General features: G+C 43.2%; 1 protein-coding gene across 1 annotated transcript in view; it reads right to left on the bottom strand.

Annotated features, from left to right (window-relative positions):
- LOC137325483 (potassium channel subfamily T member 2-like) overlaps positions 1-17,071 on the bottom strand; it is a 576,738-nt gene that overhangs the window by 69,733 nt on the left and 489,934 nt on the right. Inside the window, exon 27 of the mRNA XM_067990641.1 lies at positions 14,256-14,562. Within this exon, the coding sequence (XP_067846742.1) occupies positions 14,256-14,562 (307 nt within the window). The remainder of the gene's footprint in view (positions 1-14,255; positions 14,563-17,071) is intronic.

The following is a 17,071-nucleotide window of genomic DNA, read 5'->3' as shown; positions in this document are numbered from 1 at the left end:
AAAAGGTTACGGGGGTAGATCTTGACTTTGTGTGACAGTTTAAAATGAGCAAGAGTCAGCCTCCGTTTTATATCTCTCCCCATTTTTATTTCCATTGAAGCCAATAAAAATAAAAATGGAGAGAGTTGTAAAACGAGCTGTCGATTCACCATCACCCCTTTCACACTAACACACAAAGTCAAAATCTATTCCACTGGCTTATGAATACCTGATTCCCAAATTCAAAAGGGGACTGTCAGTCAAGTACAGACCGCCAATCAGAAAGTTATTTGAAATCAAACCTGTTACTAGGGAGAAAACAATAAATCTTACAACATTGTACCAGTATGAGCATTGGCTGGCTGCTAAACTTCCTTTGCCCAATGATTGAGCTTTAAAGTAACAGCTACCAAATATTAGAGATATTAAACAGTGGAGGGGGGGGGGGAATGAATTTCCATGGGGGTTTCCCGCTCGCCTATTCTAACTTCAGTGGAAGAGCCCCAAAAACCCCAGAACAATGACCCTCGTGGAAATTCACCCTGTCATTTTTGTCACAAGTTCTTTAAAACTTTCTTGTTATATATAGATTCTTTTGCTGTTCGTTCACTCGGTGTACTTCTTTGACCTGGTGTGACTCCTTCCCTCCACTGTTACTTCAACCAGGTTTCTCACAATTAATTTTCCTCTCAGTATTGCACCTTCCTGCACTTTTCCTTTTTTCTGCTCATTAATTACAGTCACTTTCCTCTTAGGCCTTGGCCCTTATACCAGTTCCCTTCTTGTGCACCATCCCACAGAGCTAACGACTTCTATCATTGACTATGTTCCTTTCAGCGGATTTTGCTTTTGATTAAATCATGCATAAAAAAATGTCTTTGGCTAGGTCTCTCAAAGCATTTCTTTTTTGGGCCAGGTTTCTTACAGCAGATTTCTTCTTTGACTAGGGTCTGCACAAGATATTTCTCTTAGATACAGAAAGCTTGCTGCAGTTTCCATCCTCATGATAGATCTAGGTTTGTTCACTGACACAATACAATGATATAAACCACATCAAAATGAATCATTGCTCTAACAAAAATCATGCACAGATCTTTTGAATCATCTGCATCTCCAAATTATAAAAGGCTTGCCAAACATTTTGATGATGACAATGCTTTTTTAAGCAATTGATTATGTATCATGTTATTCATTTACTTTCTGTCTATCCGTATTTTGCCTTCTTTGATGCAAAAGACCAACATGCACTTTCAAACTGTTGCTATGCAACATGCACCATGCACTATTCCTTACCTAAGTAGGTCAAAAACAAATAAATCAATAAATAAATGATTTGATGCTGAAATTATGTTTTAGAAAAGTATTGTGTGGTTAATGAACAGTAACATTCCAAAATGTTGCTTCATAACATCTCTAACATGATTGGACTTTATTGTCATATTCTTCTGCCACATGTCATAAGATAAAATTATGCCACAGGCACAGTTTACTTTATTGATGAATATAATTGCAAACAAAGAAAAACGATCAGGTCTTGGAGGAGACAGGGGCTGTGTGCACAATAACGCACCGACTACACCAACACCTACAACTGCCTAAAGAACAAGCTAAATTATTTCAGTAGCCCTGACTTTTAAATACAATATCAATCTACAGTATTGGTATTAATACTTTTGACTTTATTTCATATTAACTGTTAATTTTAGATAGGATCATCAATAATTGTAGCGGGAGGGGATGAAATGGGATAAAATGAGAATGCCAAAAAAAGGTCGTGACAACCATTAATTATACTTAGTGAAACCATCAGTTGCTGAACATAGTGGTACCTCAAATGCTGAGTAACAGGATGTTATATTCAACAGTATAAAGATTTGACAGGATTGAAACCATGGTCTAAATCTATTACTATTTAAAAGTGCATTTACAATGTTCATACCAGTCTCAGACCAGCAGTTGCAGTTTCAGTTTCAGTTCCAGTATCTCTTTATATTTAACTTAACTTAACTCCAGGTAAGCTTTACAGTGACACTGAAGTTGCTTTATAATCACAAATTATGAATAGGTGTCCTTCATAAAAAGACATGCTGTTAAATAAAATGTAAAAACAATGAATTTGCAGCTAATATAAAACATAGTTAACGCATGTTAAATAAACAAAGAAAAGTACAATGTTTAATAACAGGACAAAGTGTAAACTTATAGTAAATCTAAATGTACTACAAAGAGCTGGACTAATTCTAGCCTATTATGAAACCTATGGCTGCACACACCATTCACCACCTCTCTCTTTTTGTCTCTCACACTCTGGTTCACACAGCTGAGGTTATGCTTCTATTTCCATAGATTCCTCAAATTGTACCCTGCTCTATGTCAAAAATAAATGATCAACTTTTCAACAAAGAAATCACCAACACAGTCACATTCATGCTCACTCAATCATCATCACTGCAACCCATTCCTGCACACAACATTTACTGCTGTTTGTGTCGCTACTTTATGTAACCATAAGTTGAAATGTATCAAAATAGATATTATTTTTATTTTACATCATCTGCACTGAAGAACATTTTGAAGTCATCCCTTTTTTTGCTTTGCAAGGTAAGTACTAAGAGAAATGAAATAATTCCAAATAATTAAGGCAGCCAGGTAGTAAGTTCTTGCTAGCCTCAATAAAAATGTAAAAGAGCAATTCAAATCGTGCTATCTATATTACAAAAAGAAATAACAAAACAGAAACAATCAAAAACAATCTTTCATGAGTGTTAATAAAAAACATAAATTAGGAAGACAAGAAGAGGGAGTTATATGGGTCTTTCACACGGGTAAGGGATTTAACCGTTCCAAATTGTTAAACTATTTTTGATAAATGTGATTGAATTCTTAATTAAAATATGAAAGTGTTAAGTATACATTTTGAGAGTTGTTTAAACCTGTCTCTTACATATCAATAATAGTGTACACATGCAGTTACTAGGGATGAAATCAAAGATCTAATGCCGATCACACCAGATTCCTTAGAGTAATGGTTATTACAGATGCATTCATCTGGCAGCACGTACATAACCAAGATTCAGACATCTTCCTCTCAGTCCAATCAACAACAACTTTGTTTCGGAAAGCAAATGTATACTAAGCTATTAGACCACCAAGGAAAGTGAACAAACGTTTGCTGCCATTGTGCCAGGGATCCAGTTCCTTCCTCCCCATTCCCAGCCCCATTGGGCAGCCAAGGATCAGATGTCTTCCCTCAACCTCTGGAGCAAAATGAAAAATAGATGTAAAATCGTAGACTGCCTTGGGCACCCTCTCCTTCATCTCCCTTCCCCCACCAGCCACACTACCAAAAGAAAAAGGACAGACCTGTAACTTATTAGGTAATAATAAACATTAAAGTTTTAATATAACCATTAAATTATATTTATGCTTTTTGTTATGTTGTCAGTCAGAGAAAACAGATACTTGCTTCACTGCCAAACAGCCATTCACCATATCCTCGCCGTATCAGTTGTAAGTAACATATCTCCCATGATTTTGGAACCCACAACAAGGCTGCCTGTTGGCAGTGTATTGGAGCTCTTCATTTCAGTCCTGCTAGGTCCACATCAGAATATTATGGAAAACAAGTGGATGTTAAAAACCAGAATTATTTTATTATCTAAAAACATTTTAGTGCAGAATAAGGAATTAATTTAGAACCTCCAGGATATGCTATTTTGAATGGCATCCATATTAAGCATAGTTCGGAAGACTTTTTATTCAATTGCTACCAGAATCACCAGCAGTTTTTGCCGTCCATGCTTGGCCTATTGCCTGGCTTTCTCTGCATTCTTTAAAAACTTCCTTCCCTGCACATGGTGATCTTTTCTAGCCCTCATTTTCAGCGTCCCTGGGCTTTCCCCGCTGGAAATCTCTTGCCCTTACCACAAGCACTCCCTTTCTTTCCTACTCGCTAATTATTGGATTTGTGCACTGGTGTGTATTAAGAGACCTGCTCCCTATGTGTGAAACACCTCAGACTTTTCTGCTGTCCCTTTCTTTGTCAGTGGAAGTTGCTGTTTGCTTTCCTGTGATATTGCTGGATGTTCAGTGTTGGGCAGTATCTTTCAATGCCCTTTATTGGAAGACCATGGGCCAGATTTTGCCTTAGGTTGGCATCTAACACCGTCTGCCATTAGTTAGGCTTGGCCATGCACGTTTAGGTTCTTAAATTTTTTTTGCGTGGCAAGTTGTTGGAAGTGTGAGCTGATAACAGCGAGGGAAACAGAGCATTTGGGACCTGAGTGAACACGGCAAGCAACTGTGTATCTCCTTAACCAATCAGATTGAAGGACTGTGAAATTAAGGGCGCAAGGACTGAGAAGGAAGTGTAAGTTAGAGTGGGTAAATTCAATGTCAAATCAGGTACAGAAAGAGAAATAAAGAGAGGGAAAGAAAGATTGGATTAAGAGAGAGAGAAAAAGATACAGAAAGGAAAATCTTTTTAAAATCTTAAATTTTACATTTTTAATATCTCCAACAACAATTAACGCCTCAAGGAATGAGACTCCACACTTGTAATAGTTAATTTTCAGTGCCAGAGAGGTTGATTGGTAGTAATTAACATTTATCACATCATTGAAAGGGTACTTACACTTGAAATGACAAGACTTAATTTTCTGTGGCGAGCTTGGATCGTATTTACCGTGCAAATACAGCAACTTCATGCATTTCAATGGTGAAGCAGACAGTGAGATGTCGTTTTAGTGACGCTAACAACGGAGCGGCACATCTCGGACAGCAACTTTTGGATATTTGCATTTAACCGCGCATCTGCTCCTCGCCTGAAGTTGCTGTACCATTTCCCCATAAATAACGGCGAGTGCCCTTAGCCTCACCATTATTTTGACAGCAAAATCTGGCCCTATTTCCTCTAACGTCTCTGGAGCCAGCCACTTTTGGAATCACTTCAGTTGTACTGTAAGTCCAACCCCTTTAAAAACTGAACTTGTTCTGCTGTTTTATTGTTGGAATAGCTCCTTAAATTCTTCCCAAGTAGTAAAGAAACCTATTTTATAAATAAATAATCCAGATGCTCTATGGAAGCTATCTTTGTCTCAGTTTTCAAATTAATTTTTCTGGATCCTCACGAAGCATTACCGCTGATGAACCTGTGCTGCTTCATAGTTTTTATGACAAACCGCATATTCCCAGGTCTATTCTTATTGTCTGCAGCCGTCTGGTTGGTAAGTCATTACTATGCAACAGTGTTGATGACTTTCAACTCTATTTGACCCCAAGTCTTGGATCCAAAATGACTATTTATATACAGCAGTAAATAGGAAAGAATTACTGGACAAGAGCAAAGTACTGCAGATGCTCGAAATCTGAAACAAAGACAGTAAATACTGAAAACGCACAGCAGGTTAGTCAACAACTATGGAGAGAACAGAAAAAAAGGCAGACAAGTGTATCGATACAATCAGGAAAAGGGAAAAAAAACCACAATCCAGAGAAGAATCATGAGTGGAAAATAGTAATAGATCATCTCAATTAAGCAGTGGACAGAAATATTAAGACATCAAAGATACAAATAGTTAAAGAAGTGGGAGGCCTGGGGAAATTTGAGAAAATGGGAGATATGGGAAAACCTGGGGGGGGTGTGGGGTTAGTTTAAGATTTTGTATACATCCATCTAAATAATTAAAAATCTTGCATCTCTCGCATGTCCACAGTGCACGGGAAAGTGTACGGTATATACTTGTGTGACACCTGCAAAACATTACAGGAGAGGTTTTACCATGCGGAAATGGGGCATTCGCGGAGTTAAAATGGAGGCGGTAGACTTACCATCTCGTTCTCACTCCATCAACATTTTTCCCGGGGCCGAATGCTGGGCGGCCGAGGTGCCCAGGCAAATCAGGTGGGAGCCTCATTAATCTATGCAGATCCGGGTCCCATGACTTACATAGCACCCCAATGCCATTTTAGCTGCCTACTGGGTGGAGCGTCTGCTGTGGAACAGAAGAGGTCCTTGCAGGTGAGTGTAAAAATAATTTTTGTGGGGCTCCAGGAGGAGCAAGGGTGCTCCACCAGGCTCCACAAGAATAATGTGGGCTGCTGCTGCTGCCGCCACAGGCTACCCAATCCCCACCCCCCTGCGATTATGACTCCTCTCTCCCAGACCTACCATTTTCCTGGCCAGGTAGGGCTGTAGGTCGTCTGATACTGCGCTGGCCTGGAGCTGACAAGCTGCATCAGGATGCCCAGTTTGGTGCCTGCAGCATATTTGTTAACGAGGCCCGGCCCTCCTGCCGACGCTATCGGGCGATTGGCCGGCCAGTGGGCTCTGAGAGTTAGAATCTACTCCTACAGATGCAAAGGGGGTGATTTTAGGAGACAAATGCAGGTGCGTTGGGGGCGGGGGGCCTCCAAATATCGTGCAAATCTCGTTCGGGTTCAGAAGCCAGCTCCAACCTGCCAGCTTCAGAGTTTCCCAGGGACCCAACTGTGTACGGGCGGGTGACCCGAAACCGGAAGTCCCGCGGCAATTAAAGCCGGCAGGATGACAGTTAAAGAGCCAAACATGCCTCATTGAGGTACTTAAGGCACTTTACCAGTGACAGATGAAGGGATTAGAAAGATTTTTAAACTCACCTGGGCGGCTTGCCAACCGCTTCTGATTCACGCCTGGTGAAACCAAGCGTGAAGGGATGGATCAGGTAACAAGAAACAAAATAAATTAAATAAAAAAACATGCAATGAAGTGAAAACACTAAATGCACCTACCTTTGAAACCTGCTCCGATGTGCGATGTCTCCCTCTCCGATGTCCCCCTCTTCACCCTCCTGATGTCCTCCCGATCTTCCCCTCTCCCCCCACCTGATCTTCCCCTCTCCCCGGTCTTCCAGTCCAGCACCGGATGACGTCTCACATCTCACGTCTCACATCTCACTCTCTCTCTCTTTCCCCCCCACCCCCCGTTGCAGCTCCTGATGGCAGCCTGCCTGTCAATCAGGCTAGCTGCCAGGCTCGAAACCCGGAGAGGACATAAACCACTATCTATCAACGTGCGATCGCGTCGGAAACGGTAAGTTTGGTTCATGCGGGTTTGCCACGGGCCCAATCGTCCCCCCGCTGCCATCCCGCCTCCCCGCTAATATCGGGGCCAAAGTGTCTGTCACACCTACCTGATTGGCTCCAATACCCACAATGTGCCAAGTCAACCATGCTGATTTACTGAATTACAGCCAGGTAGGAAAAGATACCAATTATTAAGCAGCAACTCTCCCACACATACAATCGTTTTTTAAAAGCTACCAGTCAGGAACCAACAATTGCCACGGAACAAATCAATCAAATTGCTCAAATAATTTGTTCATGCTGTTTTCAGTCTCCATTTCCCTTTTACACTCAGGTCAGTATAAACAGCTAAAAATAACATTTAGAACAGAGCAAACACATTAAATGTTACATAATTTGAAAAAAAGGTTCCCAAACTAACCAAAAAATTAATAATTTAATGCCAGAAGTTTCCCCTGAATACACCCACCCCTCTCCCTGGGGCTAGAGTTCCACGACAGTTCTAGAATTAGAAATTTTACACAGACCTTGAGGACTGGTGATTTCCAGCTCCTGTTAACAAATTCTGCGTTTGTGTGTGTGTGTGTTTGAGACAGAGAGAGATATACATTGTGGGAGTTGCAGTTTTCAATTTGTTTAAATGGGTCTACAACACCCAGAATGCACCATGGTATGTCACATGACAGGTGAAAACTTTACAAAGGACAACTGTGAGGCATAAATGGCGAAAAGAAACATTTTTAAAAATAATTTTTTGTTCATTGTTTTATACACTTATACATAAATAAAAAATCATGATAATTCTGTGGTTGGGGGTGAGAATACTTTCGTGTTACTGAAAGTACTGATGTTGGAACCAAGGCTGGAGAGAAATGTTTATCAGGCACTTTGATACTGAGCTCAGACTCTGTGGCTGAAGTCAGTCAGTCAGGGCCCGTGCATGTTTAAGGTGCTAACATATTGGTGGGCCTCGGGCCTCATTTCCATAAAACTGGCAAGCTACAGACACCAATCAGGTGTCCCAATGAAGCTTGTTGGTCGAGGTTTCGGGAAACGCAGCCAGCTCCAAACCAGCCTGCAAGTAAGTCCTGTGAGGGGAGGCGAGGCCGTCAGCAGCCTGCAGCACTGTTGTGGAACTAGGAGGATCACTCCTGCTGGCTCCACATAAAGGTAAATAATTAAAAAAAGGAAATTTACCTTTAAGTCAGCAACCTCTTAATGGCCCCTTTAAGGGCCACTGGTTAGACCGCTCTAGACCTACAAAAAACTGAGCAGAGCATGCACGGCACATATTCTGGAAGGAAAAGGAAAGGGAAAGATAGATTTGCATTTTTATAGTGCATTTCACAACCTCAGGACATCCCAAAGCACTTTACAGCTAATGAAGTACAAGGTTCCACAAATAGCAATCAGATAATGACCAAATAATCTTTTTTAATGATGTTGGCTGCGGGATAAATATTGGCCAGAACCCCGGGGAGAACTCCTCTGCTCTTTTTCAAATAGTGTCATGGGATCTTTTATGTCCACCTGAGCGGGCAGACGGTGCCTCGGTTTAACCTCTCATCCGAAAGATGGCACCTCCAACAGTGCAGCACTCCCTCAGTACTGTGCTGGACTGTCAGCCTAGATTATGTGCTCTGGAGTGGGACTTGAACCTATAACCTTCCGACATAGAGACGAAAGTGCGACCATTGAGCCACGGCCGACTCCATAGGTAAGGTGTGTAACACTGTTACGTTGCGTCGGTCATGCTATAGTGCTTCATTTAAGAAACTGCACCCCAAATTTTAGATTACCCATCAGCAACACCATGGGAGGTCAATAATTTTGATTGTATGAATATGATAATTAATGTGGCCACTGAAAATTAAGAGCAGGTTTTCCGATCTGTGCAATTTTAACGCTAGCATTAACATGCTTAAAATAAATGGGTTAATACTGGTGTTCAAACAACACTAATTGGAAAGTCTAGGCTATTTTGTTTATGAGTAATATTTTATAATAAATCGTGCATTTTGTATTTTTGGAGAGTTTGGAATGGACGCTGCTCCTACTAAAAACCCTGGCAAGCTGGTCTCTACCCAGTTAGGAACTCAGAAGTTGTCTGCTGCCAGGGTGGGAGCACTCAATTCTCCATAGAATTTGCGTGTGTGCATTGAAATTGAGGGTCTCCTGTGGATTGTGTGTCTCCAGTTCCATTCTGTGACACTAGAGTAACTGACAAGTTATCGACTATGAAGGAAAATTTTTTTAAAAATCGTTGAGACTCCCAACAGAGAAGATGCTTTTCATTTTATAATCTTTCTTACAAGATATAACTGAACAACAATTCTGTTATTTTTCAGATATATCTTCACTAATATTTCTTATTACTTTACAAAAAAACTTTTAAATATATATACATATAAACATATTTAAAATATGCTGAGCTTTGATCCAATTCCAGAAAATTATATCTGTCTCACTGTGACAGGCAATGTACAACCTGTAAGTTATTAAAGGAATCAATATGTGCTTGAAATATGTTTGAGAACCTCACACAATAAATATAGGATAATAGGTGCCTGACAGTGAGTTACAAGGCAGTGATTCAATTGAGTGATTCTGTTGTCATAAACCATGAGATCAACCTCCAGCAGTTTCTGAACATCAGCAGAACTGCTCAACTGAACTCATGGCTTAAGTTTCCTCTGTAATAAATGATCTACACTTTCACTTTATCTTTTTACTTCCTTTTTGACATCATGGGGCAGATGTACTGAACATGGTGGCTAAAGGGTAATAAGCTGACATTGGATTCAACTAAACAATGCAATTCAAGACATACCTGTTTGAGAATGTACTAGTAACTTATATACCTTATTAAAGCCGACAAATAGGAACAGGTGTAGGCCATTCAGACCCTCACGCCTGTTCAGCCATTTAATTAGATCATGGCTGATCTGTACCTCAACTTCCTTCACCCAACTTTGCTCTATGTCCCTTGATATCCTCACCTAGCAAACATCTATTGATCTCAGTCTTGCAAATTTCAGTTGACCCAGTATCCACAGCCTGGGGGGGGGAGATTTCCACAGCCCTTTGTGTGAAAAAGTGCTTCCTGATTTCACTCCGAAATGGCCAGCTCTAATTTTAAGATTAAGCCCCCTTGTTCTGGATTCCCCAACCAGAGATAATAGTTTCTCTGTATCTACCCTATCAAATCCTTTCATAATTTTAAACACCTCAAATAGAACACTCAAAGAAATACAAGCCAAGTTTATGCAACCCCTCCTCGTCATTTAACCCTTTAATAACTTGTTTATATTTGTAGAAAATACCTGAAAATGATCCCGTTATTGTGCATAATCATGACTGTTGGACCATCAATGAGTACAAAATATTTCCAATTAACTATATACACACAACTTTAAAAGACTGCCCCTACGTCTTAAAGACAGATTGATTATATCCTATCAGTGCAGCCTCGACAGCAGCCTTAACCTGGACACAACTCAGACAATATGTTTTCCTGGTACTTCAAAACATGCCAGTCAGTTTCAAAACCTTTTTCGAGGGTGAGAATTCCTCTTTAATAAGTACTTTAAGTTTTTTTTTTATGTTTGTTATAAATTATGGGTCTGCTGCAGATACCTACTCAGGTTCAGTGGTGTCAGTCGTTCCCATGAGCGGATCCCGTGTGAGGGTGATTTCCACCTGCCATCCAACTGTTCCTTGTCTGTAAAACAGGCAGCCAGCAGAGGAAACCTGGGAGAGGAGGGACCTCAGATGTTACTCCGGCTGCCAAAGCCTGCCTGATGCAATTTTCAGGCGGGACTGTAAATGGAGACAGTGTGCCCACCTGTTTTGGGCGGGAATCTATTTAACAATGGAGATCAGGACCCTACGCCACTGTAGGACCCTGATTGCAATTTTGAATTGCAAATGGCGGAGGGTGCACCACACACACTCCATCCATCGGTACCAGGCCTAACCAGCTGTCCTTAAAAGGACAGTCAGTAGTTGCTCCACAAAGGGGGCTCCAAATCATATTTCACCTGACATTGCTGCAGGAGTTCCTCAGGGCAGTGTCCTAGGCCCAACCATCTTCAGCTGCTTCATCAATGACCTTCCCTCCATCATAAGGTCCGAAATGGGGATGTTCGCTGATGATTGCACAGTGTTCAGTTCCATTCGCAACCCCTCAGATAATGAAGCAGTCCGTGCCCACATGCAGCAAGACCTGGACAACGTCCAGGTTTGGACTAATAAGTGGCAAGTAACATTCGTGCCAGACAAGTGCCAGGCAATGACCATCTCCAAGAAGAGAGAGTCTAACCACCTCCCCTTGACATTCAACGGCATTACCATCGCCGAATCCCCCGCCATCAACATCCTGCGGGTTACCACTGACGAGAAACTTAACTGGACCAGCCACATAAATACTGTGGCTACAAGAGCAGGTCAGAGGCTGGGTATTCTGCGACGAGTGACTCACCTCCTGACTCCCCCAAAGCCTTTCCACCATCTACAAGGCACAAGTCAGGAGTGTGATGGAATACTCTCCACTTGCTTGGATGAATGCAGCTCCAACACTCAAGAAGCTTGACATCATCCAGGACAAAGCAGCCCGCTTGATTGGCACCCCATCCACCACCCTAAACATTCACTCCCTTCACCACCGGCGCACCGTGGCTGCAGTGTGTACCATCTACAGGATGCACTGCAGCAACTCGCCAAGGCTTCTTCGACAGCACCTCCCAAACCCACGACCTCTACCACCTAGAAGGTCAAGAGCAGCAGGCACATGGGAACAACACCACCTGCACATTCCCCTCCAAGTCACACACCATCCTGACGTGGAAATATATCGCCGTTCCTTCATCGTCGCTGGGTCAAAATCCTGGAACTCCCTTCCTAACAGCACTGTGGGAGAACCTTCGCCACACAGACTGCAGCAGTTGAAGAAGGCGGCTCACCACCACCTTCTCAAGGGCAATTAGGGATGGGCAATAAATGCTGGCCTCGCCAGCGATGCCCACATCCCATGAATGAATAAAAACAACCTCTCTTTCTTTTAGTCTTGCAGACCCAGGAGTGCTGCCTCCACAGAAATACTCCAGCCTGCTGCCACCCCCTGCTTGGTCCCCTCTGGGATCGGCGGCCCAATCCCCAGGCCCGACCTGCCGGCCAGCTCAGCATGCCAATTTACCGCCCTCCCATAACTGTCGAATCGCAGCAGAGCACCCGCTTGGCACCTGCAGCTCACCGAGTGTATTCGGGCCTTGTGACACCGGCTTTGCGCAGGTAGTGCAGTCACTCAGCCAACTTCACCCCCTCTTTTTAGGTGGAAATTGAAAATCCCCCCCCACCCCGCCCCGCCCCGGCAATGTGTCTTACATTCTGGAGTTGACTCACTCTGCCCAATATCTACTTATACGATAGTGTAACCCAAGGATGTAACAAAACATCCTCCCAGACAAACAAACTGGACACTGTGAACCCACATGTGCCCCCACTTAGAATCATATAGCACAGGAGGAGGCTATTTGGCCCATAGTGTCTGTGCCCCCATTTGTACTACTCAAATCTTTCAATGGGTGGAACTGATGAACACACTGTTAACACAAGGTTGATGACAAATCGAGAAGATGGTTCATTTTGCAGCATAAACCTGGCAGAACAAAAGTAGCAATTCCCAGATATTTTAAACTTCTCCTGCACAGCCTATTACAATAGAAAACAAACAAACATGCTATGCTATACTGAATAATGGATGGAATATTTACTTTTTGTTTCATTTCCTTTTGGGCCAGCATCTGGCTCGGAAAACTGAGCTGCTATATTTTAATTCCCAGCTAAGGCCAAGACCTACCTTCTCCCAGCCTTTGTTGGGCCTGACTGACCCTGAACATCGTGTTTTCTCATCTGCTTGTTAATTGTGATTCCAGGAAGTGGAATGTCACTTTGGCAATTAACCCCTGCTGACCTCAAATGACTCCAGTTATCACAACCTGAATAGACATGAATGATCACTGAAATGTCCTAACTAACTTTCCTTGAAGCATGCTGGTTCCAACACCCCCATCTGAATCTTAACGTACATCATCTCCCAGCCCTACTGCCCTGCAAATTTAACCCCTTGCGAACTGAGTTGAACCCAATAGCAGAAGTTTTAATGTATTACACTAACATTGTCCTGTGGCGGCATAATCAGAAATCCCAAAAGGTGACTGGGGTGGATTTTTATCTTACAATGCTGAGCTGAAAATTACTGGTAGTGGATTAGCCACCCATTGTACACCCCGGCCGATTCTCCTTTCCATTCGAAATTTTAATTTTCCATTAGGTTTGCTAAGTTCACAAAATGAATATTTCCATTTAACTATTTTGCAACATTTATGATGGGAACAGTTCATTGTTCATTTTCTAATATTTTCAGAGAGTGATAGCTCTGTAATTCCCCAAAATGAGTACAAATAGGACAATACGATGTCAACTCCTACAGAACCTGTAACCAAATGTAAACCTTGATTTGTAATGAATCGCCCAATCTCCAGCAGAGCAATAGCACGACTTTGGTCTCAGAATTTCCAGATTAGAGGAAAAAGTTCTTGATTGCCATCCAATGATCCCTGCTGGAAGTGTGCATAGATATCAGGTGAGACCAGGATTGGGCATGGCTGTGACAGTCCCCACAGTTAAGCAGCTTAGACTTGCTGTCCAAGGTCACTGATGAAAAATAGCCACTTGGTCATGGTACCAACCGGCTTTGACCACCCATCAGGACAGGACAGGAAGAGAGAATCAGACAGAAGATTGAATAGAGCGTCATGTCTGGAGTTAAAATGACAAATATAATGAAAATACAACAATATAATTCAAAGTGTGAAAGTGAAACTCTTCACCTAAATATTGTGCTACACCCTCCACTTGGTCCTAAGGATGTATTAATTTCTACAATATAGACTATATTTTTTGCTCAAAGCGTTCAAAGTTGATTGATTTACCATGCTTACCTGTGACTTCATTATTCCTTGATATATATGCCAAGCTGAATGCTATCAATAAAAGGGTATTATAGCTCTTTGTGATGCAAGTAAATTCAGCATTACATTATATGATTGGTAAAGGATATAAACATGTTACATTCTTCAGCATGTTAGCAGGTTATCATGTGCATAATAAATATCATAATAAAACAAAGTAGTAGTAGTAGCAATAGGCCTTACCATAACCAGTCGCTGAAAGGCCTAGATGCTTCATTCGGGTTTTTACTAGTTCAGCCAGTTCTTGTCTCTCTGACCTTTTGCATAACGTCATGCGCTGACGACTAATCCTTTCTGTTACTTTATTGGAGTGTTTTGGGGCTTTTCTGCTAAGCCGCCTTGCCCACTGCATGCTTTTACGCCTCAGTAAGGGATGATCTGATTGGTCACTGGATGTAGAGTTCCGGTGGTAGTGATTGGTGCGGTAACTCATGTGCTCTTTGGTATCTTTCGTATCTTCCCAATCCTCGGCGCTAATGGATACTTGAGACTGAAAGAGAATCAATATTTTAACTAAGTAACATAAAAAAGATATATCTCTACACTTCTCAGAATTTTTAATCTTTGTTAAAAGTGCATACGGGGTGGCAAATCGTGTAGGCCCGTTTTCAGGCCGAGAATAGACATGATGCTGACAGTGTGACCCTAATCATGTGGGCGGGACAAGACTGGCAAATTGGTCGGGGGTCCTCATTATAATTAAGTAGGGGGCTGCCAACGTTAGTCCCATTGTTGATTAGCAGCTCTTCTTCAATTTCCAGCATTCCTGCCACTAATTAAAGGAAGCCCGCACCTCTTAAAGGGGAGGTGCACTTCAGCAGCAGGCAACCTGAAGGCAGCTCAGGAGATAGCAGGAGAAGCAGATACATCAAGGGCCCCTCACTTTTCCAACACTGCAATGGAGGCCCTCGTGGAGAAGGTGGGCAGGAGGAGGGTCATCCTCTTCCCATTAAGCGGCAGGAAATTATCCTGCCAAGGGGCTCGGCAGCAGTGGGCACAGGTGGCGTAGGGCATCAACGCCACGGACCTGGCTCCAATGTAGGAAGAAGTTTAATGACCTGACCAGGGTTGCTAAGGTAAGACTACTAACTCCAATCCAGCATCTCTCTCTGCACAACCCTGCAGTAACTAAAATCCCAGCACTCACCAACCTTCCCTCCCCGAGTACCAGCAAAATCCTCCATTTACTCCACCTCCTTCTGCTCCTAATGCTACACTTTGCACCTCCTACTCTCCTCACTAATACTGCATTCACCTCCTTACACCTCTGCCACCTTTCACACACCAGCACCACTATTCAACCTTGATGTGCACATCCTCAAAGCACCTCACTAGGCGACCAGTAACATGAATCCTACTTTGTTTGCAAACAATAGTAGAGAGGATGTGAGGATAGGAGGAGAGAAGGCATCTATTCAAGCCCTCTCCCCACTCAAGGAGGAAGTAATTCAGAACATGGGGATGAGTCGCGTCAGGGGCGTCACCAACAGCCAGGCTGAGGATGCATCCTGCAGGTTATCTTTCGCTCTGTCCCTTCTCACTGAAATCTCACCCTCACACACTAAGCATCACGAAGTACAGCTGCTTCATGCAGCCACTCATCTGTCTCTGCTTATCCTCCAAAAAAAAACCTAATCCTTGACCGTCTCCTCCCTTTCAGGTTAGGTAGAGCGCCCGGAGGAAGACGAGTGGACACAAAGCATCACCCAAGATGACACTGCGTCACTTGACCTTACTTTACCAAGCACCAGCTCAGTGGCTAGTACTACGCATACAATAGAGTGTAGGCTAGAGAAATCTGCACTGGGGACTCACCAAGCACTAGTGGCAGGACAATGGGCAGAGGCTGGGATGGCCCAGGAAGCAGCTAGCCAGAGGGAGTACACATCCTAGCTCTGTTGCAAAGGGCACAGATGAAGATCTCAAGGGCACAGTCTACATTCAAAAACTGATCCATATACACCAGGACCTTTCAAGTGCAAGGGGCAGCCTGTCAGAGAGCTTGCGTACAATGGCATAGAGCATGGAGTCCAGCTGTAGCTTGTGTGGGGTCGACCAGCAAGGCATTCAGACCATGCAGTCAACCATGGAGCAAGTGGTCGGCTCTATCAACACTGCAGTGGGGCCCACAATGATGGAGCCTCTGGTGACAGCAGTCTGAGCTGGAAGCTCAGACAGCTGCTATTATTGCTCTGGGGTTTAGCATCTCCTCAACCTTTCAATCCATGAGGAGAGCATGGATAGGAGTGTGGAGAGCATGGATAAAGGCCTCCAGAGCATCACAACACTCCTTCACTCTGTTCTCCCACAGAGCAGTGGGAGTGTAGAGACGCATCCCATGATAGTGGCTTTGGCTCCACAGGAGAGGCTTGTGCTGTCCTCTCTCAGGATAACCTCACGCCTGCTCCCCTGACCCAGTGCCTTTATTGGTCCCACCCAGCCAGCTGTCCCAGACTGCACCGGTGACGCTGAGACACAGCAATTTGCAGCCGGGCCCTCAAGACCCTGAACTGATCCACATCAGCCATCACGACCATCTCAAGTGGATGATCAGCAGCCTCCCACCTCCCAGGCTCCTGTGACAGGAGAATCATCTCGGAGAAGCACTAGAATAGGTCACTGAGCACAGAGGCCAGACACTAAGGGATTGCACTAAGGTGATTTAATGTCAATATGAAGGAGGAAAAAGTTGTAAAATACACAATGTGCATGTTGTAACGTTAAGGGTTTTTATTTGCTTGGCTTTGCTGTTGGTCTTCATATCCAGTTATTTAAGAGGGAGATCAACGAGGTAGTAGTGTTGGAGAGAATTCACGTGGCTGGCAAGAGTGGGTCAAATGGTGAAACTGTTGATGCATTGGGTGGAAGGTTTGCTTAGGGGAATCTCTCCTCAATAATTTGCTGCCTTACAGCTCTGGCCGCACTGCTCGGCCTTGTTCTTCCTCTTCTTCTTTCTCGTCCCCTTCCTCCTCTTGCTCCTGCACTTCTTCCTCCTGTGG

This window comes from Heptranchias perlo, chromosome 9 (assembly GCF_035084215.1).
Source record: "Heptranchias perlo isolate sHepPer1 chromosome 9, sHepPer1.hap1, whole genome shotgun sequence".
NCBI lineage: Eukaryota > Metazoa > Chordata > Chondrichthyes > Hexanchiformes > Hexanchidae > Heptranchias > Heptranchias perlo.
This window is presented reverse-complemented; position numbering and strand designations above follow the sequence as displayed.